At 35.4% G+C, this 21,865-nt stretch overlaps 1 protein-coding gene across 2 annotated transcripts; it reads left to right on the forward strand.

The window, feature by feature from the left end:
• The first annotated feature begins 1,597 nt into the window (after positions 1–1,597).
• Positions 1,598–14,828, forward strand: CLK1 (CDC like kinase 1). 2 transcript variants are annotated; one of them, XM_074299099.1, is made up of 13 exons: positions 1,598–1,735; positions 5,867–6,033; positions 6,126–6,345; positions 7,478–7,568; positions 7,941–8,007; positions 11,512–11,628; positions 11,718–11,884; positions 11,980–12,074; positions 12,202–12,331; positions 12,574–12,656; positions 13,775–13,854; positions 14,285–14,375; positions 14,477–14,828. In XM_074299099.1, exons 2-13 carry the CDS (start codon positions 5,867–5,869, stop codon positions 14,621–14,623), a joined length of 1,455 nt encoding a protein of 484 aa, XP_074155200.1. In that variant the 5' UTR covers positions 1,598–1,735; the 3' UTR covers positions 14,624–14,828. The 2 variants fall into 2 exon arrangements, with proteins under 2 accessions (XP_074155200.1, XP_074155201.1); XM_074299100.1 differs by lacking the exon at positions 7,478–7,568 and having other exon boundaries at positions 1,631–1,735.
• Positions 14,829–21,865: the final 7,037 nt, after the last annotated feature.

The raw sequence follows: 21,865 nt of genomic DNA on the forward strand, positions 1-21,865 counted from the left end.
TCCTTTTGGTTGAGCTCATCTAAGAAGGGAATTGAGTGTTTTGCCCTGCAGAGGGACACCTTAACATTTCTGTGAATCTTTTTTCCAACAGGTTCTTTCCTATATGGTGTCTTCCACAAAACTTGATATTCAAAATTAAACATTTTGGTGCTGTTAACCCATGACTGGAAGGCTGCTTTTTAGCAAGCAAAACTATATTATTTTTCAGACTAAAATTATCTTGGAATGGGCATTTGAAGCTTTCTAAAGGGTCAGAACTAATAGGAGCTCTGTGTTAACAGCTTAATATAAATTATTAACTATCTCAAGTTTCTAGGTCTGAAGTCTCTTCACCAAAAATCTATAAGATCACTTTCCCCCCTGTAAATCACTTCCATTCTGAGCTTGTGATTAATCTTTTTGATTAATCTTCTTTCAGCTCATCTCATTCTCTTCTCCTCTCATATCCATACACAACTACAAAGCTTCTTTGATAATTTTTAAAAATTAAGTTTTCTTTTTTCAATAAATATTTCTTCTCCCTACATTCTCTTATCATCAATGAAAAAAATAATCCTTGAGACAAATATTCAATGGGGAAATGACTCTTTAAAATTTGAATTCTTTGTTAGTGACCCCCCCTCATCAGAGAAACTTATTGCAAAGATCTCCCCTTTCCAATTTTGTCAAAATTGGCTGTTTGTTCAAAATTGTTTGAATCCCATGAATCAGAAAGTGACATTATCTGCCATGATTCTTTTTAATTCCTTGGTCAAGAACTTTTCCCCCTAGCCATAGTTCTGAAAGGTAATTTCTTCCTTTCTCTAGTTTACAAAGTCACTCTTCTTTATGTCTAAGTCATTTACAACTTACCGATTTTTGACACACTACTTTACACTTTATCCAGCAGATTTTGTCAAATAGCTAATTCTCATCCCAGTGGTTGAAGTCTGGCTTTGCACAGTTTGTTTCTGTAGGGCGTGTGCCTGATCAACCTCTGTAATTAACCTGTACCAATAATTTTGATGAACTGATTCATGGCTTAATTTGAGGTCTTTGATGCTCTCTAGGATGTGAGGCAACTCCCTACAAGAAAAAAGGCAGCCGGGCTCCAAAGAAGTTTTCCTAATATTTTCTATTGGCTGCTCAGGCCTGTCCAAAACTGATCCACCCTCTAGTCTAGTCTGTTCAAATGAGACCGGATGAAGACTAGCTCAAAAGGCCCAAGGTCTCCCATTCCATCCCAGGCCATCTCCGGGAGTCCGGATCTGTATCTGGCCGCTGGACCCCCATGGCTCTGCAGGGGAAGGTGAGCCAGGGGACCTTGCACAGTGCCCCTCACTGAAATCCAATGCTCCCTGGTGCCGTGGTCCTCTTCAAAGGACATACAAAAACAACAAACTTTAGGGTAAGTTACAAATACCAGGCTAATGATTGCCATAAACAAAACCACTGGGAAAGCCGCAGAAAACGACAAAAAAAGAAACCCTTTGCGCACAAGCGCAGAGCCGGCCTGCAGGCTCCGCCTACTCCCGGCGCTGGTTAACACCCTTCACCCACGTCTCCACTGCGCATCACCGCCCCGCCCTTGGGGTGGAGCCAATGCGCGTGCGTGCCTCTTATTTTCGAGAACATTCCTGACGTCCGTGCCAGTCCGCCTGTCGGAATCCGTCGCGAGCGGTTGCGGTTGGCTGTTGCTCCGTCCGCTTGCGAGATCAGTTTCGCCGTGTCATAGCGCGTTTCTTTGGCCGAAACGGTAAGTTTAGCCCTTGGTTGTATTTTTTTAAGGTCCTGGTAATACCCCTTCTCCGTTTAGTCCTTTCGGCGACTTTGACCTTTCTCCGTAAGAGCGTCCTCTCCTCCCTCTGCCCAACACCCTTGGGACCCCTGCACTGTGGTTGCTGTCTTGGTGAGGTTCTGTCTCATTGTCATCGCCTGTAAGGCGTTTGTAGTGGGGAAGAAATGGCCCGACTCCCGTTTCCCAGAGTGGGTTTTTTTAGGATAGGGTAAGGCTTTGGAGCGAAGCCCGAAGCTGCGGGCGCCATATTGTCTTCTCTGGAGCTGCTCGGCGGCGGCAAAATGGCGGCGCGGGGGAGGGGCGCGATGTTGACTCCGAGGACGGAGACGCCCGCTGGTTTCGTGGGGGAGGGGAGGAGGTCGGACGGGACAATAAACCACCGCCCCCCTGGGCTTTGCTGCTGGGAAACGGGGCTCGGGATTGTAGTGAGTGTCCCTGGAGTTGGAAAAAGAGAAAAAAAAATGCGACATAGATTAGTTAGCGAGGTAAAAAAAGCAGTAGGCCAATTCTATTTTAGTCTGTTGGTTGAAATCGAGCTCCGGAAACATGGCGAAAATACCGCCCATCGATCTGTCACCAGCGTTTAGCTATTTCGGGCTTGTAGAAATCTCTGTTAAAATCGTTTATGCCGGGGTTCTCAAACTTCGGCCCCCAGCCCGCTGAGGATGTTTATGCGGCCCGCCGAGTTACGGCAAATGGGCTGAGGGGCGGAGACAGAGTGTGAGGTTTTGTTTTTACTATAGTCCGGCCTCCCACAGTCTGAGGGACCGTGAACCGGTCCCCTATTTAAAAAGTTTGAGGACCCTGGTAATGCTTTCTGGAAAGGGCGAGCAGAGTAATCGACTTCTCTTAGAAAATGTGTCTTCGAGATTTAAAAGAGGCTCTAGTTAACTGAAAGGCTCTCTGGGTCCTGGATGTATTACATAAGATCAGTTTCTGAAAAACACTGCAGCCCCTGGGGGGTAGAGTACCTAGGGAAATGTATTTGGAAAGCGGATCACAATGCTATCTTAATTTTCATTTAATATGGTGCCCAAAAGAACCTTTACATTTGGTTCATAAAGGAAATTGGACATTAGAGAATTGACAGTATCCGGCCTTTGTACTAAAAGAATCATGAAAAGTAACTAGGAAAAATAACTTGAGTTGTAGAATCGAAGTTTGAGGGGGTGAAGTAATTAAAAACAATTACCAAAATTGAATTCAGAAAATTTGAGAAATTCATTTGTACACTGTAGTTTGAAGAAGGTGGATTTGTGTGGCTATTTTCATAAACTGTATAGTTGTAAATGGGCAGTAATAAAAGCATTTACTTAGAACATCCTCTTGTTGCTTTGTGATTCTCCTTATCCTTTGGAATTCTATGTTGGGCCCCAACTTCTTAAAACTGGTTGGATACCCTAATTGAATGTAGGGATCGGAAAATTAATGGTTTTTATCAGTAAATGTTTGATTTGTATACCTAATTCTTATAGCCACACCCCCTACCTGGAATCATGTAAAAATTTCTTGGGTGAAAACCTATAATCTCATCAGCTGTAGGTTTAATTACCATTCCTATACTGTCCCTATCTCTGCTGATCTTGAACTGTCCAGTAGACACCTTAAATTAATTTTATTCAAATTATCTTTTATCTACCTGGAAATTTATGTAGGAAATGCCATCCTCCCAAGTTATTCTGAATTACCTACTGTCTGCCATTCTTCTCATATTCAATTATTTCCAAACCCTGTGGTCAGTTTTGGAACATCTCTCAAATAGGCCCCTTTCTCATCTGTCACTGCCACCGTGTGTAGCCCCTTAGCACTCTCAGACCTGCCAAGCTTCAGTAGCTTCCTGGTGTGAGTCTAAGTTTCTCCTTACTCCACTTGGAGCTCCATTCAGCCACTATAGAGTGATTTTCCTGAAGTCCTAACTCCATTCCTTCCTTCAAACTTAAGTGGCTTCTTTTCTGCTTCAGAGCAAATGCAGACTGCTATGTTGGGAATCCTTAATATATCTCCACCTTATACATACTTTATTTCCCAGTAATTATTTACTTTTAAAGCAGTGACATTAGCCTGCTAGCTATGCACAAAACTCTGCTCTAGAGAATATTCCCTTTGTCTTCCTCAACCCTTAATTCCACTACTTTTCCTCTATTGAGTATTTCCTGTTTATCCTGTATGTAACTTGCTTTGTATATAATCGTTTGTTTTTTGTCTCCTATATTAGATTATGAGGGGTTGAGAGGACAGAGACTGTCTTTGGCTCTTTGTATTCCTGGTACAGTGTCTCACATATAGTTGGCACTAAATAAATGAATGAATCCAAGGGCATTTATTTGGGTGATTGAAGAATGATAAAACCATACACCAGTACCTTGATCAATTCCTAATCTAGGACTTCATCAAGAAGCAAATTAGCAAGCATTTTGATGTTTGTTATGGCGTGTTGCTAGGGCTTAGTAGATAAAGAAATAGCTGAAATAATTGCTGACACTGAGCTTAAAATCAAAAGGGGAGAGGGGAAACAACATGGACATTATACCTACTTTAAAAATTAGCTACAAAATCTTTTTCAAACCCTTGTTTCTAACAGTACTTTATATACCTCCGGTATTGAAAGTAAGTTTTTTAACTGAAAGTGTTGTCCCAAATTAATAATCCTCATTGAAATTACAACTGTTTTATAAAAGTTTCTAGCAACAAGGGGACTAGTCTTTACTAGAATTAAGAATAATTTTAAGATTTTCTTAAATTTGTTGTGAAATTTTGTTATCTATGGGGTTTGACAATCTGTCTTGTTCGTATATGTACTTTGGAAATGGGGGAAAACTTTTTTTCATGTTTCATCCAGTTTAAAAAACTTGTTGTCTTAACTAAATTTTGTCTATCTTCCCAATGCTTAGTATAGTCATTTACTCTGTCATCTAATTTAAACAAAACCACATCTGCTTTTGAATTAAACTCAAAATGTTTCCTTCTAATTTGTTCAAGTATTTGTAATTTTGAAAATAGCAATATTAGTATGTAATTGCTGTGGCTAATCTGACAGACTTCCAAACTTGCTTTCGTGGACTTTTGAAACCTTTCCACTTTGAGATAATAATACCTAGAAGAGCTTATTCCAGACATTTACCAATCTTGTCCAATTAATCTCCACAATGTCTCCTGTTTTTGCCCTTTGCTTACATCTATTACCTCAACTTAATGATCTTCACCATCTTTGCTTGTCTCCCCCCCCTCAGAAATCTAAAGTGTGATTCCTTATCACTGAATCCTTAGCTTGGTGTTTAGCCTATTTACATTCTGGCATCTAAATACTTTTCTGATAGCAATTCATGTTATTTACCTGGAATTCAAAGTTTTAAAAATAGCTTATGTTTTATGTAATTCATTCCTTTACCTCCTAGGTAGATTCCTTAGTTCCTCGAAAACAACTTAGGTGCCATTGAGATAAGGCATTTCCAAATTCCTTCCCCCTCAAATTATTTTATATTTTACTATTTACCTATTTTTCTTCAGTTGAATTAAAAATTCTTAAGAGGGTATAAACTTATTCTTTTTTATTTTCAGCACTTGGTGCAATTAGTGCATTTTTCTGCTTAGTTTATATAGCCAGGAAGGAATCTATGTCACTTTGTGCTTTATTGAAGTAGTACTTGAATAGAAGCATATATTATAGTGTGAGTAGTAAGGGGAAAGGGGGAATTACTAGTATATTACTATGAGAATCAAGATTGATTTTTCAAGTTTGGATTCTAATATGCACTTTTCTATTCCCAAATAAAATGTATCTTTATGCTAGTACTCAATTTGCTTGGAACATAACACATTTTCTGGCCAACTAAATTCTGGCATTAAGAAGAGGCCTTCTTGTTTAGAAAGATTTTTTTGTGACTGTTAGGTAACTTATACAAATTATTATTATGAGGGTCGTCACTTAGATTTGGATTGAATATTTTTGTGGTTAGCATTGTTCTGGTCATTTGGAATTTTTAAAGCAGCCATATCAATATTTTTTCAACAGTAATAAAAATATAAATTATTCCTCCAGTTGTACAATTTTGTCATTATGAGGAAATTTTTTATATTTTTTTTGGATAGATGCGACATTCAAAGAGAACAGATTGCCCTGATTGGTTTGAAAAAGACAGTTGGGATCACAGAAAATGGAGTAGCAGTGTCAGTGGTCATAAGCGAAGGAAGAGATCTCATAGCAGTTCCCGGGAGAACAAGCGCTGCAAGCACAATCACTCGAAAATTTATGATCGGTAAAGAAGTAATGTTACACTGTTAAGACGTTTTTTGAAAAGTTTCAAAGTAGTTCAAAAGTTGCTGAGTGAATTCTTTGATTTCTTTCTAGCCATTATTTGGAAGCCAGATGTATAAATGAGAGAGATTATCGTAATCGACGCTACATTGATGAATATAGAAATGACTACTGTCAAGGATATGAAAGTGGATATCACCATAGAGAACAAGAAAGTGGTTATTACAATCACAGCAGCAAGTCCTCTGGTAGAAGTGGAAGAAGTCATAAAAGAAAACACAAGAGTCATCGCAGTACTCATCGCTCACATGTGGTATGAGCAATTTTTCACTATTTTGGAAATTTAACTTCTCTTCTAAGCAGGAAAACTTGGATTCATATTTGACAATTTGGGACAGTTATATTATAGATGAAGCAGTATCAATTTTTAACCTGCTTAAACTTTTTTTTTTTAATGGCCTTGGATGGGAGATTCCTGAAAATGCATATTAATAGTTTAGTTTTTGTAGTTAGCATTTGTTTAGCAGATTTCTTATGGTAATTAGTGATTGTCCTTCAAATTAATATCAGATATAACAGGCAGCTCAATTTTAAGATAGTTTTATACAGCTAATTTAAAGATATATACTACAAATAGTTTTGACACTTTCAGGAAATTCATTTATTCAAAGTTATGTAGTAATTTGACCATTTAATTGTAAATATAGATGGGAAAATTTAAGTTTATGCATAGCTTTGTCTATTCAGATAGTTATCAGATCTAATAAACAAATGCTGACTGCAGTTTGAGTATCAGATAGAGATGCCTGTTGTGTATTTAGCAGGGCATGCTGTCTGGTCTTTTTTTTTTTTTTTTTTTCCTATATAAAGCTGTTTTAGTATTTTAATTTATGAACAGCTGACATGTTTAAATTAAGAATTACAAGTTATCAGCATATTTTATGCTTTTTTTTTTTTTTAAAGCAATTCCTTCAGGAATTATTAATACATTTTATTAGTTTAACTGTTAAACATTCTTTAAAATTAACTAGGAAAGTTATCTTAGCCACAATGGCTACTTTTGTCAGACAAGCAAATCATTGTCCTGGAATTTTACAACATTAATTTAAGGACACTAGATACTTAAATTACATTTCAGTACATCAATTAATTTTTTTTTTTTAAAGGAAAAAAAGATTGTATTATGTTTTGTTGCCTTGCCACTTTAAAGTATCTTATCTGAAAATCTGTTCCTTGCCATGTTTTTCTCCTGTTAACATAAACTATGTGCCCTGTGAATTTCTGGGGACTGAATTTGAAATTGCTCCTGCCAACCGTTTGTGGCCTGGCGTGTATCTGAATGCCTGAATATCTCCCCGCTGAATGAATTTCGTATTCTGCCCTGAATTCACTCGGGTTTATTGATTGGCTGGACGATCTTGGTGCGGCCCACTTGACGTTTCCAGAAGAGTCACCGAAGGAAAAGATCCAGGAGTGTAGAGGATGATGAGGAGGGTCACCTGATCTGTCAGAGTGGAGACGTACTAAGTGCAAGATGTATAGAATATTTTTCAACACTTATTAACTTTTCAGATAGCATAATCTGTTTAGACTAAGATGTCAGGGATGTGAAAGTCTTTTCTTTCTCCTTTTTTTCCTTTTGTATTCTTTTGGTGGGGGGACTGTTTTTTGCTTTCTTTAGAAAATTAAATGCTTGCTATTCAGCACTTCCAAGATAGTAATGTTAGTTAACTTCAGAATGCCAAAAGATAGTTAAAAACTAATTGTTTTGATGTGTTATCCAATAAAATGAATGTCTAGTAATACGTAGTATCTAGGGCAATCTACATTAATAGAATTTATCATTCATATACAGTAAGTAAAATGCTACCATTTCTTGTATGAATAAGATTTATTTCTCTTTTTTAGATGAAATTGTTGATACTTTAGGAGAAGGAGCTTTTGGAAAAGTTGTGGAATGCATCGATCATAAAGCGTAAGTATTTGGCCTGGTTTTTTTTCCCCGTTGTGCCTTAATTAAATGTCTAAATTCATATATCCATGTTGTGCTCTTAATAGAGAAGAACAATAGGATATTTTCATGATACTTTGGAATACAGTCACACTAGCGGTATCTTTTTATACCAAAGCTTGAATTTATGAAAATTTTAAGTTTTCCCCACAAAGCGCAACCTTTTATTATTTAGTAGTAAGTATGATAAAATATTACTCCTCTTTCAACATGAAAGTAATATTTTACCCACAGTTACATTGCTGTCAAGAATTTGAAGAATTTTAACTTGGCTTATTGACTCTTAAAAGTTTTTGAAGACTTAGATTTTTACTACTGGTGGTTTGTAGATTATCAACTTTATTATTTGTAACCTAGACAATACATTTCTTATTGATGGAATTAATGTTTGAAATTACTGACCGTCTTTACCCTTTTAATACATGTGTATATATGTATTTGTGTAACACTTCCAAGGACGGGGGAAAAACTGAAATTACTACAGCTTTCTAAATATAAAGGAGATGTGAGGTATGAGGGCCTATTTCAACAAAAATGAATTGTATCATGTTCAAATAAATATTTTAGCCAAGTCTGTATAGCCATGTACCATGGTTTATTTGTGCCAATTAAGAAAATAACCAGTAACTTCTCAGTGGTTCTACAAACTGTCAGTTGATAGATTTTTAGCCAGTAAGATTATCATATAGAAAATATAAACACCTGTATTTTAATTACAGGATCTGAGTTGGAAGAGATTTGAAGGCTTATCTAATCCAACCCTTATTTGAGCAAAAAATTTTTAACAAACTCAACAAGCAGTCTTAAAGACCTTTAGTGAGGAGAATCTACTAATAAAATATAGCACATATCACTTTTTAAGGAGTGCTCATTGCTAGAAATACTTGTTTACATCTAAGCTATAACTTTTGCATTGCTGTTTTCTGAAGCCTTTTATTAATACAAATCAAACATTACTTTTTTTTCCCCCTCTATTTCTGAGGCTGAGGTTAAATGACTTGCCCAGGGTCACACAGCTAGGAAGTGTCAAGTGTCTTGAGACCAGATTTGACCTGGGGCCTCCTGAATTCAAGGCTGGTGCTCTATCCACTGTGCCACCTAGCTGCTCCCAAAATCAAACATTACTACAGAAACTTGTAAATGAATCTTCCATTTGTTTCTCATCCCCATTTAAACAGGAATTGAACCCAAAGCAATGAAGTGGACGACCTTATTTACAAGGACATAGAACATATAGTTGTAATAGAATGATGGATATTGTTAAAATGTCACATAAGAATTTAACTCTGATATAGTGAGATTTCATTATATAAATAGCATATTTCAGTTCATGCTAAAGTCTTCATACCAACATATTTGTTTAGAGTATAATTAGAGTATAGCTAAAAAATGGATGTATAATAAGACAAATTGAGTTCTTTCATAGCATGAAAAAAAATGACTTGTATGAAGCCCAAGTATTTTTCAAAGACAAATACGTTTTTCTTTGTCCAGAAAGGAAATATAATTCATAAATAAAACAAATTGTAATAGTATCTACCATTTTAGAGGACTTAGGGATTTAAAAAGAACAAAAACTAGGCTTCTTAATCACCACATATTTTTTGTTAAATTGGGGGTAGTATAATATTTCTGGTATTGTGTTAGGATATGCTTTTTTCTCTGAAGAAGCTTATTATCTTACTGGGCTGCTATACACAAAACAACTTAAATGGTATTAAATGTAAAGTCCCTAAGAGTTAAGGAGGGCATCAGGAAATAGGACAGCTAGCATTTGGAAAAGTAGACAAGAAAAAAGGTATTCTAAAGTGATAGCATGAAGTGGAGGAGAAAGAATGAGACAGCATAGAAACTGGCTTGAAGGGGAGAAAAAGGTCCAAATTTGTTGGGAAGTAATAGAGAACGTCAAAAATTTGTTGATGGTGTAAGTGCTGCCAATATTTTCTTATTAAGGGAATATACATGAGAAAGGTGTTAAGAATATTTGCCTTGGGAAAGATATACAGGATTGACTAAAAATAAGGATTTAAAGCTTAAAATGATATCCCAGGATTAAAAATGAATTTGAGGCAGCAATAGGAATTAGAAAGTGGTACCTTTCTAAGAAAACCTGGGTATTAGAGGAGAATAGTGGGTTGCAGTGAAGTCAGTATTGAAAGGGAATTCACAAAATTTATCATAAAACACAAGGGAAAAGTGAGTTTACAGAATAATAGGGGTCAGCTATATGAAATGGTCATCAGTAGGCAAGTGAGAACAAATTATAAAGGAAAATTTTAAGAATAAATGACCCCCCATTGTAATGTGAGCAATAAGGGTAAATGGCAAATTTGGTTTCTACCTGAATTTAGTTTGCAGTAGATAAAAGGATACTACAATAGTTAATATTTTATATAGCACTTAAAAAGTGATAGGAACTAACAACTGAGTAGCTATTAGTACCATTTAACAGATTAGAAAACTGAGGAATAGAGGCTAAATGACTTGGATAAGGTCACATGCCCTGGTAAGTATCTGAGGACAAATTTGAACTCAGGTTTTCTGACTTCAGGCACAATGTACCATTGGCTGCCCCAGTATATTGGGTTGGGCTGTTCTTAACAATTTATGTATATAACCTGATGGTTTGGCGAAGCAGAATGATTATAATTAACAACTTGGCACATGGTCATAGGGCATTCTTTCCTGCCTGTTTTGATACTTTATTCTATACTATGTTGTCTCTGAAAGTGGGCGGGAATTTAGTTAAAGCATATAAAGAGGGGGCAGCTATGTGGCGCAATGGATAGAGCACCAGCCCTGAATTCAGGAGGACTTGAGTTCAAATCTGATCTCAGACATTTAACACTTCCTAGCTGTGTGACCCTGGGCAAGTCACTTAACCCCAGCCTGGGGGAGAGGGGGGGGGGCATATAAGGATCAGAGGAAAGGAGAAAAAGGATGGGGGTTTCCTGTTAGCTTTTAAAAGGAGAAATGTTGGAAGAATTAATGGATTTGGTGATCTATTCCTACTAAAGAAGATATTGAGGGAAAGGTCTGAAAGAAGGGTGTTGGCTCCAGTGACAGTAATTGACTGTGGAATCAGAAAAGTGTAAATGAGAAGAGGGCTAATGGAGTAGGTGTAGAGTAGAACATCTTAAGTGGACAAGCTCACTGAGCTGAGAGAATTTTTCTAGTATGTTATGGTATGTACCTGATTGTGATTATGTGAAATTACGGGGTTTTGCTCTGTAGATAAGAGGTAAACACAGCCTTTGATTAGTATGTCTACCAAAATTGGTGATTAATTTAAATTTGGGAATGCAATGGGAAGATTTAACATGGATATGGTAGTATTGCTTCACATGAAGCCAGATATGAAAGTTGTCTGAGAAATAGCCTAAATAGGCTAAATAGGCTTTAGAAATAATAGACAACAGTACTTTAAAGAATAAATTGAGTAACTTTAAAATTTTTTTTTTCCCCCAGGGGGGGTAGACGTGTAGCAGTAAAAATAGTGAAAAATGTGGATAGATATTCTGAAGCAGCTCATTCAGAAATACAAGTTTTGGAACACATCAACTCAACAGATCCTAATAGCACATTGTAAGTATCCAGTTTAAAATGTGAGGTCATTTGTTTATTAAGCAAAGAAAGTTGCTGACATTTTTGTAATATATCTTATTCTGTTTTAGTCGCTGTGTTCAGATGTTGGAATGGTTTGAGCATCTTGGTCATGTTTGCATTGTGTTTGAACTTCTGGGACTTAGCACTTACGACTTTATTAAAGAAAACAGCTTTTTGCCATTTCGAATGGACCACATCAGGAAAATGGCATATCAAATATGCAAATCTGTTAACTGTAAGTGGTAGAAAGTTTTTGCTTGCTTTATTTGTTGAAACTTGTTAAAAAAAAAAAAGGGCCAACTTTGAAGCAAACTTTTCTTTTCTTCTTAGTTTTGCACAGCAATAAATTAACTCATACTGATCTGAAGCCTGAAAATATTTTGTTTGTGCAGTCAGACTACACAGAAGAGTATAATCCTAAAATGGTAAGTTTCCATTTGTATGTGAATATTCTAAAATGAATTTTTAATATCTACTCTTCACATGCATGCACATACACAAAAAGACATATTTTTAAAATGTTTGTGTTTTTTTTTTTTTTCTTTAATCCAGAGACGTGATGAACGTACAGTAAAAAATCCAGATATTAAAGTTGTTGACTTTGGAAGTGCAACATATGATGATGAACACCACAGTACCTTGGTTTCTACAAGACATTATAGAGCACCTGAAGTAATTTTAGGTTAGTCTTTAATGTGTTCTGGGAAATTTTGATCATTTTTACAATTAGAGTAAAATATAGTTTTTAAACATCTTAAATGTTAATCTCATGAGTTGTCCTTTTTATGCATACCTGTATAACATCTGCCACTGTAGTAATGGGTTCTTTAAACCTTTTATAAATCTCATTCTTTTTTCCATTTTAAATTTATTTTCTGGTTGACCTTAAATTGCCTTGGTGATTCAAATAACTTTGTTTTGCAGCTCTAGGATGGGCTCAGCCGTGTGATGTTTGGAGTATAGGATGTATTCTCATTGAGTATTACCTGGGATTCACAATATTTCCTGTAAGTCATTATAGGTTTTTTTTTTTTTTTAACCCATTGAATCTTGGTGATGTCAATTTGCATATCTTTTTCTGTATTTTAAACCATTTGTACTAGTTCCTGACTCTCATTCTTGGTAAATGAAGGCTAACAATTTAAGAACTAGTTTAAAATCTTCTGTTAAAGAAATAGACACATTTGTAAGTTTATAATAGGTTAGGCAGAGAGACCTGGAGTTTTTTATACATCTGAACATTTGCAGTATTTAAAGCCATTTGGGGGGCATACTTTAGATATTGCAAGTAGATATTTTTAATATAAGTAAAGTAAGCAATTAAAAATCTTTATTTTAACCAGCTTTTTTAAAAGACCAAAAATGCAGTAGTCAAATTTTAAAATTAAAAGCCCGTGTAACATAAAACTTGAATGTATGGATCCTACTTCAGGGCTGCTGATCAATTTTTTACAACTTAATAAGTAGGTGGGTCATTACCGAAATATCTTAGCCATTTAAAAACTGTTATGGATAAATACATCAGAATGAATCCCTAAACTAAAATGGACATGAAATGTATATAACATGTCTGGGTAGTTTTTGATAGTTTTCCAATTTAGTGACTTCCTTCCATCTGCCCACAAACTATATAATAGGTCACCCTGACCTTGTCTGGCTTTAGAGATTCATTTATTGTACATATAGTCACCCATAATTTGTGCATTGTTTCTTTATGTTGCATCTTTGATGCTATATCTTAGCAATTTTCTTGTGGACCAGAATTCTGATGTATGGGATATTGTTAATGTACCATGGAGTTAAATTTGATTTTAAATATTGTCACTTTGCAAGCAAGTAAAATTGTTTGATTCTGATTGACAATATATAGATCTCTTTGGGATGATAGGTTTTTTTTTTGTTTTTTTTTTAATGTGATTTTCCCCGGGTCATCACACAGCTAGGAAGTGTGTTAAGTGTTGGAGATCAGATTTGAACTCAGGTCCTCCTGATTTCAAGGCTGGTGTTCTATCCACTGCACCACCTAGCTGCCCCAGATAGTTTATATTATTAACACACGTAATCATATGAACTTTTACTCTTCATTCAAGTCTTCTCATATCAAAGGTGTTTGTTATCATTTCAGACTCATGACAGTAAGGAACATTTGGCAATGATGGAAAGGATTTTAGGACCTTTACCAAAACACATGATTCAGAAAACCAGGTATGTGTAACAGGATTCATATCTTACATGTCTAGGCAGGTAATTTAACATGTGCTTCAGTTTCTTATCCATACATTAGATAAAATTTGTCATTCATCTGACAGACTTTAAAGCTGCTATTATTAGTAATGATAAAACCAGTACCAAATTGATTTATTTGGCTTATTCAGGGAAGTTTGTAATTCAAAATATATGCTTTAGAGTGGATTGTGGGTTACTACTTTTGAGATTCAATCAGATCATGAGAAATAATAAGTTTGACACCATTCTGATACCTTTCCAACTTCTCCCCATTCCAATAGTTTTTGTGGCTTGTTAGATTTTTTGAAAGATTATTATTGTTATTGTGTGTGTGCTTAAATTAAGTTCCACAATGGTGGTGTGGCGTTTTGTCAAAGATGAACTCAATGAAAACTCTACTTTTATTTAGGATACAAAAATATTTCCGTCATTACCAATTAGATTGGGATGAGCACAGTTCTGCTGGTAGATATGTTCAACGGCGTTGTAAACCATTAAAGGTAAGAGGTTGTTTGAGAAAGGAGGCAAATAAAGTAAACTAAAAATTAATTTGAAAAGGTTGGAAGATCTTAACTGTATTGATTTCTTCATGTGGTTTCAGGAATTTATGCATTCTCAAGATGCTGACCATGAGCTTCTCTTTGACCTCATCCAGAAAATGTTAGAGTATGATCCAACTAAAAGAATTACTCTTAAAGAAGCCTTGAAACATCCTTTCTTTTTTTCACTGAAGAAAGAAAATATGTGATCTGTGTGGAATCTTAATGTTTGTACAGCTCTCCAAAGGAGATTATATAGACTGTGTCAGTCAAAGTAATTTTTAAGTATTAAATTATTTTGTACAGTTAGCTTTGTAAAATTCTGAATTTTTGTATCACTGCCATGTTTATTTTGTTTGAACATTTTGGTTTATTGTTGAGTATCTAAATAAATTTTATGAAAACCTTTTTAAATGCTTGCTAATATTATTACTAAGCAGTAATTTTAAAGGTGTTCACATATTAACAAGTACAGTACAATTTCAAATTGGAATTTCTTTGTAGTTTAGTGGAGATTTTAAAATGTTTTCTAATAGTTTTTATTTTTCTAAATATATGTGGATACTTTCAACATCCACCTTTGCACAATCTTGTTGCAAATTTTTCTTCCTCTTTCCCCCACTCTCTGGATGTGGATGGCAGGATCCATGCTGCCATTTGTTGTTATTCTCTTTGATCTTCCATAAAAAGATTGTTCCTCCTCCTTCAAACATCACCAGCAGCATTTTAATTATATGTATACACATAGAGACACACACACACACACACCAGGTTAGTACATTGTTGCTATCAATATAACTTAATTGGATTCTTCCCTATTTGTGATTTAGTTAAGACAAATTCGGTTAATAAGGGGTTTAAGATTAAGGTTTTTATTACAATATTAAGCATTAGTGTGATACATTTTTAATTTTTGGTGGTGTACTTTTAATTGAAGCAGATGCTCAGGGCCAGATCATGATTTCACTTTGGAGCAATAACCACCTCCATTCTCTTCACTTTTCTGGAAAGGAACAGAGTATTCATTTTTCCAAATTATCCCCCCCTCCTTCTATTCCCTCCCCCCGATGACAGGCAATCCCATACATTTTACATGTGTTACAATATAGTCTAGGTACAATACATGTTTGTGAATATCATTTTCTTGTTGCACAATAAACATTAGAATCCGAAGGTACATGTAACCTGGGCAGACAGATATTAGTGCTAACAATTTACATTCACTTCTCAGTGTTTCTTCTCTGGGTGTAGCTACCTCTGTCCATCATTGATCAACTGGAAGTGAGTTGGATCTTCTTTATGTTCAAGATTTCCACTTCCATCAGAATACATCTTCATACAGTATTGTTGTTGAAGTGTACAGTGATCTTCTGGTTCTGCTCATTTCACTCAGCATCAGTTGATTTAAGTCTCTCCAAGCCTCTCTGTATTCCTCCTGCTGGTCATTTCTTAAAGAGCAATAATATTCCATAACCTTCATATACCACAATGGGTAAATTCTATTTTGACTTTTCATTTGATGAAGTCAGAATAGAAAACATTAAATACCTATAAATAAAAATCTGGGCATTTTTGGTAGAAAAATAAGGCTTTTTGAAAAATACATTAAATTGGATGCATTTAATTGGTTTTTAGTATGTTAGCTAACAAGATTAGGTAAGTTGTCATTTTGTGAACTTGTCAGAAGTAGAATACAAAACTAAGGATTTAATTTTTTTGAAGATTTATTTATTTTCAAAACATGCATGGATAAATTTTCAACATTGCCCTACCCCCTCCTGTAGTGACAATCCAATAGTGGGGGTAAAAATTATGCAAATACAGTATAGGCATATTTATGCAATTATTTTGCTGCACAAGAAAAATTAGATCAAAAAAGTAATTCAAGCAACCAACAATAAGTGAAAATGCTATGTTGATCCATGCTCAGTTTTCCACAGCCCTCTCTGGGTGTAGATGGCTCTCCACAAGATCATTGGAACTGGCCTGAATTATCTTGTTGAAAAGTAATGTCCATCAGAATTGAACAAATTGTCCCTGGTTCCCTGCCTCTTCTCTGCAGTCTTCAAAAGGACAATTTAATGACAAATTTGGTAAAATAATGGGTCTGAGTAGTTTGGCTCTGTTATTGCTGAACAATTTTCCTCCAGTCAATTTGAAAATTGCTGAACCATATGAATGTTTTATGAAAATACCTGCAATCATAATTTTGTGGTTTTCAAACTGCCATTCCTCCCTACCTATCCATTTCTGAACCAAAACTCAACTGAAATCATTTGTCATCTTTTAAATCTGGGAAAGAGAAGCTGAGGAAGCCTTTCCTTTTTTTTTTTTTTTTTTTTTAATTTACCAGATGTATGCATGGGTAATTTTACAACAATGACAATTGCCAAACCTTTTTTTGTTCTAATTGTTCTAATTTTTCCATCCCCTCCCTCCCTCCCAAGATGGCAGGTTGACCAATACATGTTAAATATGTTAAAATATGTTAAAGTATAAATTAAATAAAATAAATGTATACATGTCCAAACAGTTGTTTTGCTGAAAAAGAATTGGACTTTGAAATAGTGTACCTGTAAAGGAAATCCAAAATTCTGGCGGGTTGTGACCCTGGATATCTTAGAATCAGCAGGAGTTAGGATAAGCAAAAGTTTTTATTCCTGGTCTTTTGGGGGCCCCCCTTAGGGGATTAGATCTAACAATCTCCACACCTTCCTCTCTCTACCACCAAGAGAACCATCTGCTAGTCCTACACCCACTGATCTCACTTCCCCTTCTTTGTCCACACCCACCCATGGAGCCAGCACAGAATAGTTAGGGAGGGTCAATTTCCAAACACATTAATAGAGAATTGTCTATGGTGATTAGTCTCAAATGCTAGATTATCTTGCATCTAGGTTAAATACATCTGCTTAGTTCTAGCCCTTTACACAGGGGAACAAAAATAGAGGGATTGGGAATTCTATGTAGTGGTTCATCTCTCAAAAGAGTTCTTTCAGCTGGGTGTAACTGGTTCAGTTCATTACTGCTCTATTGGAACTGATTTGATTCATCTCATTGTTGAAAATGGCCACATCCATCAGAATTATATAGTATTGTTGAAGTATATACAATGATATGAGGAAGTCTTTGAAAAAGTTTTTTGGAAGGTTGGTGTGAGCCATTTTAGATTTTTGGTTGCCCCAGCAATGAGTTGGAAGTTCCATCAGAGCTAAGTAAAAGTTTAGTAATACTAAATTTTAATTGAATGAAAAAAAAAAATACTGCGAAAAGATGTTAAGCTTTGGAGTTACACATTTTAAAACAGTAGTTGCCAGGGGAAAGGTTCTTGGTTAAATAAGAGGAACCAAAGGACTTGTCCTTTTCAGCAACAGTGGTAGTGCTGATTTGGTTAGTATTCTCAAGAATAAGATGAAAAGAAATAGAACTGAACAAATGGTGAGGTGAAGCAGTTATAATTGAGACTAGGGTGAGTGAACTCCATTAAGGCAGGCTCATATCAGGACAACATGGCCCTTCTCAGTCTTATGTGGCTAAGCTCTAATGTGGATTCATTTCCTTCCCTCATTTGACATTTCTATTCTGTTTTTGCATGCAACTGACCCATAGAATTAAATAGAACTGAATGGTGTCTATTTGGATTACCCAAAAGTGTTTATATTATATATAGTGTGTGAAAATCTACATTGAAAGTTATGGGTGCACTTGTTTAACCACTCTCCTTCTAGTGGGAAGCTACATCAGAAGTTTCAGTCAGCCTGTTAAAAGAATGGAGTTAATGTGAGCAATTCCTAGGGAGATCAGAAGGGCAATCTTTTGGCTTCATTCATTATGGACAGTAGTGTTCTTCCTCTTCTGTTCCATCAGAAATATCTATATCTGAGTGCTCTCCCTGTAATTTTTCAATTGGGCATTATGCTTCACCTAGAAGTGAGCCTCTTGGAGACCTTCCAAACACCAGATCTTTTAAAAAAAAAAAAATGCTCTTGTTAGCAATGCCTTTTTAGAACAAAGGTCTAAAATAGCGCTCTGAAGTATAAACATTGAGGAGGTTAAAATGACCATATGGGCAAGTTTTTTACTTTGGAGGAAGAAGTTGGGGGTGGGGGGGAAATAAAACTGAAGAGCATCATAACTTGTTCCTGGTCTTATTTTGGGCAAACTGATAAGCCGTGCTCTTCACAGGAATGAATTTACTCTCAAACATAGGCGGGAAGGTCTCTCCAAGTCTCCTAGACTACTAGCAACTTTGACTTCATATCCCTTCTTATAAACTCAATTTCACCTTCAGTTATCTTATTCTTAGGGCATAAACTGCTAACGGATTTAGTGCTGACTACTCACAGCAGAGGAAGAGGGATGTTTCAGTAAATTGTTGAAGGCATAAGTAGAATTCAAAATTGCCCATGTTTGACCACTAGCTTTAAGTACTAGAGAGATTTAAAACAAATTGAAGTTTTATACTCCACACATCAGAGGATCTGGACAAATTTATGGTAGAACTTAGCACTTTTTACTTTGCAGACAAGGGTATTGATGATTTGTGCCTTTTCCTCATCCCTAAAATGCTACAAGTCATCTGTAGGGGTTATTGGAGATGTCCTAGTGTTGATTTCTTGTCCACTAATTTACTAACTGGTTGACTGATGTAAACATGTTTTTTCTCATATTTTCAAGTTCATATTTTAAGTAAGACATTGGCTAAGGTTAAAACACATCTACACGTTGGCTAGGATATGTTAGAAATAAATTAAAATGCTTTGTGAATGCAGATGCAAAATTGTCAGGAAATAATCGCTATTCTACATCAGACATGGAGCAGTCATCAATGTTCTTTTTACATTAACAAAGATTCTCATTAAATTTTATTTCAATTTTAAGGATACAGACAAGAAGCAAGTTTCACAGTTATACACAGTAATAGGCATCAGTACAGTTACTGGGTTGGATGGCTGTAGTGAGGTTGTGGACATGTTCCAGAGTGCCAAGAGCTAGCTAGTTTGCCAGTCTTCTCCACTCATCATTCAAATGTTGTCTTTTATATTCCTCCTATTTGGAACATTACTGCTGTGTCCATGTTTACAAGATATTTAAACCTTAAAATGCTAGAGAAATCAGGTAGGATAGCACAAAGTTTTTCCGACATTTAAAGACTATTGAGGACAAGTCAAAAAATGGCTGCTTTGGTTTTTCCTGCCAAGGTTTATTTACCTGTAGGTAAATACAACTTTTAAAGGAGCTTTAGGGTCTGGTAGCACAAAAATGAAAATTAACTAGTACAAGCTATTTCTGCCATTAATATAAGCACCAGCATTGCTTGGCTCCTGGCTAGTTTTTCTCAGACACTCTGAAATTGTCATACTTTACAAATGAACGACTTGATTTTAGATAGTGCCCAATAGTTATGAGATCACCTGGCAAGAGCCCCAAATTCACTATGTGTGTATGTGTGTGTGTGTGTATGTTGTTTAAGATTTAATCCCAGAATCTGAACTCCTAATAAGCTATTAAATCCTTGGGAAGAAAGCGAATTTTTTTGGCCCACCATTTCCACTCAAACCTACACTTCAGATGTTTATTAGGAGTGACCTAGCCAGATTACCTAACTGGGGAAAAAAATCTCAATGCAGTGTTTAAAATAGTTTACAACATGGATTAACAGTTCTTTTGAAATGAACCATCTGTACACATTTTGTGCTCCCCCCCCCCAAAAAAAAAGGCTGAACCTTTGGTACAGATAACCTAGGAAAAAAAGGATAGTTAGAAGCATATAATATTGGTGGCTTTACATATAAGTGGTAGGACAAGTGTGCTATAGTTGCAGCTACAAAGTGTAATATAAAATAATCACTTAATATAGATGCTAACTCCCCAGCGATTAATTTGATGCCTACAAGTTAAAGAATTAAAAAAAAACAACAACTTTTAAGCAACACTAAGCAAAAACAATATTCCTTATTTTTATCACACTAACGCATGTTATTAATAAATTCCTAGACAAAACCTTATGAAAAAAGTAAGTTATTTTAGTTAGATGGTATTTTAGCATATATCTCTGGTTTCACCTTGTAATATCTCTAATTGAACAAACCTTTTGGTTCCATAAAAGTTGCACTCTTAATAGGGTGGCATATAAATAGTGACACTGTTAGAGTTATGCTAGGTGGTCAAGTCCACGAGTTTAAGAAAAGGCAAAAAGGAAGGAATTCGGTCAAAGGTACAAAAGTGGCTGTGTACCAGAAATCTCTCTGTATTGCTTAACCAACAGTATAATATACTTACTATTGGATTTGAAATCACTTTAAAACTTGTTCAATAGCTCTTGGCAGCTGTTATTTTATGAAGGAATAATTTTGTATCCAAAACTTAGTAATCTTGGATTTCTATTATATAAATTTCAATGAAATTCAACTCCAAAGTATTCATACTAGTTTAACACAACTACTAGTTGATAGTAGTATATTAAGTTAAGTCCATGTGGACATACACAAGGAAAAGATTAATCTGAAATTGTAATGGGTGGACATGTAGCTATGAAATATATATATGTATAATCCAGATCAGAATTGGACTTTTAATTTTTACAGTGGGCAAGAAAAATAGCAAATTATCCCCTTATATAAAAAGCTGAAATTGCTTGTATCCAAGCAAATAATCAACAGATGCACATCCTATATTCGGGTATCTAGCTGAGAAATTTATACTTAAAAGATTGGTTTCTCAAATTTCAATCCTTTTCTCCAAAAGCAACCACAGCCATAATTCTATTTTACTTTCATCAATAAAGGATGCTCACTATGAAATTCATAATAGCTGTTTTAGAGAACTAGGACCAGAATTTGCTTAAACATTTCTATTTCCATTGCCTCACAAAGCTTTGATGAAGAGAATTTGAAAGTATGAAAGCTAAGTTCATGAAAAAAATCTTTACAAACCAGAGGAGGCGAAGCCCATATGAAAACTAACTGAATTAAGAAATTAGTCCCTTAAGCTACTTCATTTGAGTATTTTCCACCCACCTAAATACTTGATTAATCTCTTAAAACACCCCCCCCCAAAGTTCTGGAGCTAATTTGCCTTTCAATTTTGGATAAATCAGACATGGAAAATGTTGGCATTGAAGACATTTTCTCATAATACTTAATCCCAGACTCAGCTCAAGTATTTTAAATATCTTTAGCAGAGTTGAAATTTTAATCTTAATATTAGCAATTAGGAAACACATTGACAACTTTAAAAAAAAAAAAAAAGGCAATTGAAACATCTTTAAAAGTACAGTATTATTTGCCATTCTATTAGGGATGGTTTGAGATGTGGGGTTAGCTGCTGTATTCCTTGATTGCCATAGCAGGCAAACCCCTCATTTCATTCCTTTGTATTGTCATAAAAACCACTTATATTGAATCTTGGCACCTGGTACAAAGCTCTAGTACTAAAGGAGTTGTCTAGCT

Source organism: Sminthopsis crassicaudata, chromosome 3 (genome assembly GCF_048593235.1).
Source record: "Sminthopsis crassicaudata isolate SCR6 chromosome 3, ASM4859323v1, whole genome shotgun sequence".
Taxonomy (NCBI): Eukaryota; Metazoa; Chordata; class Mammalia; order Dasyuromorphia; family Dasyuridae; genus Sminthopsis; species Sminthopsis crassicaudata.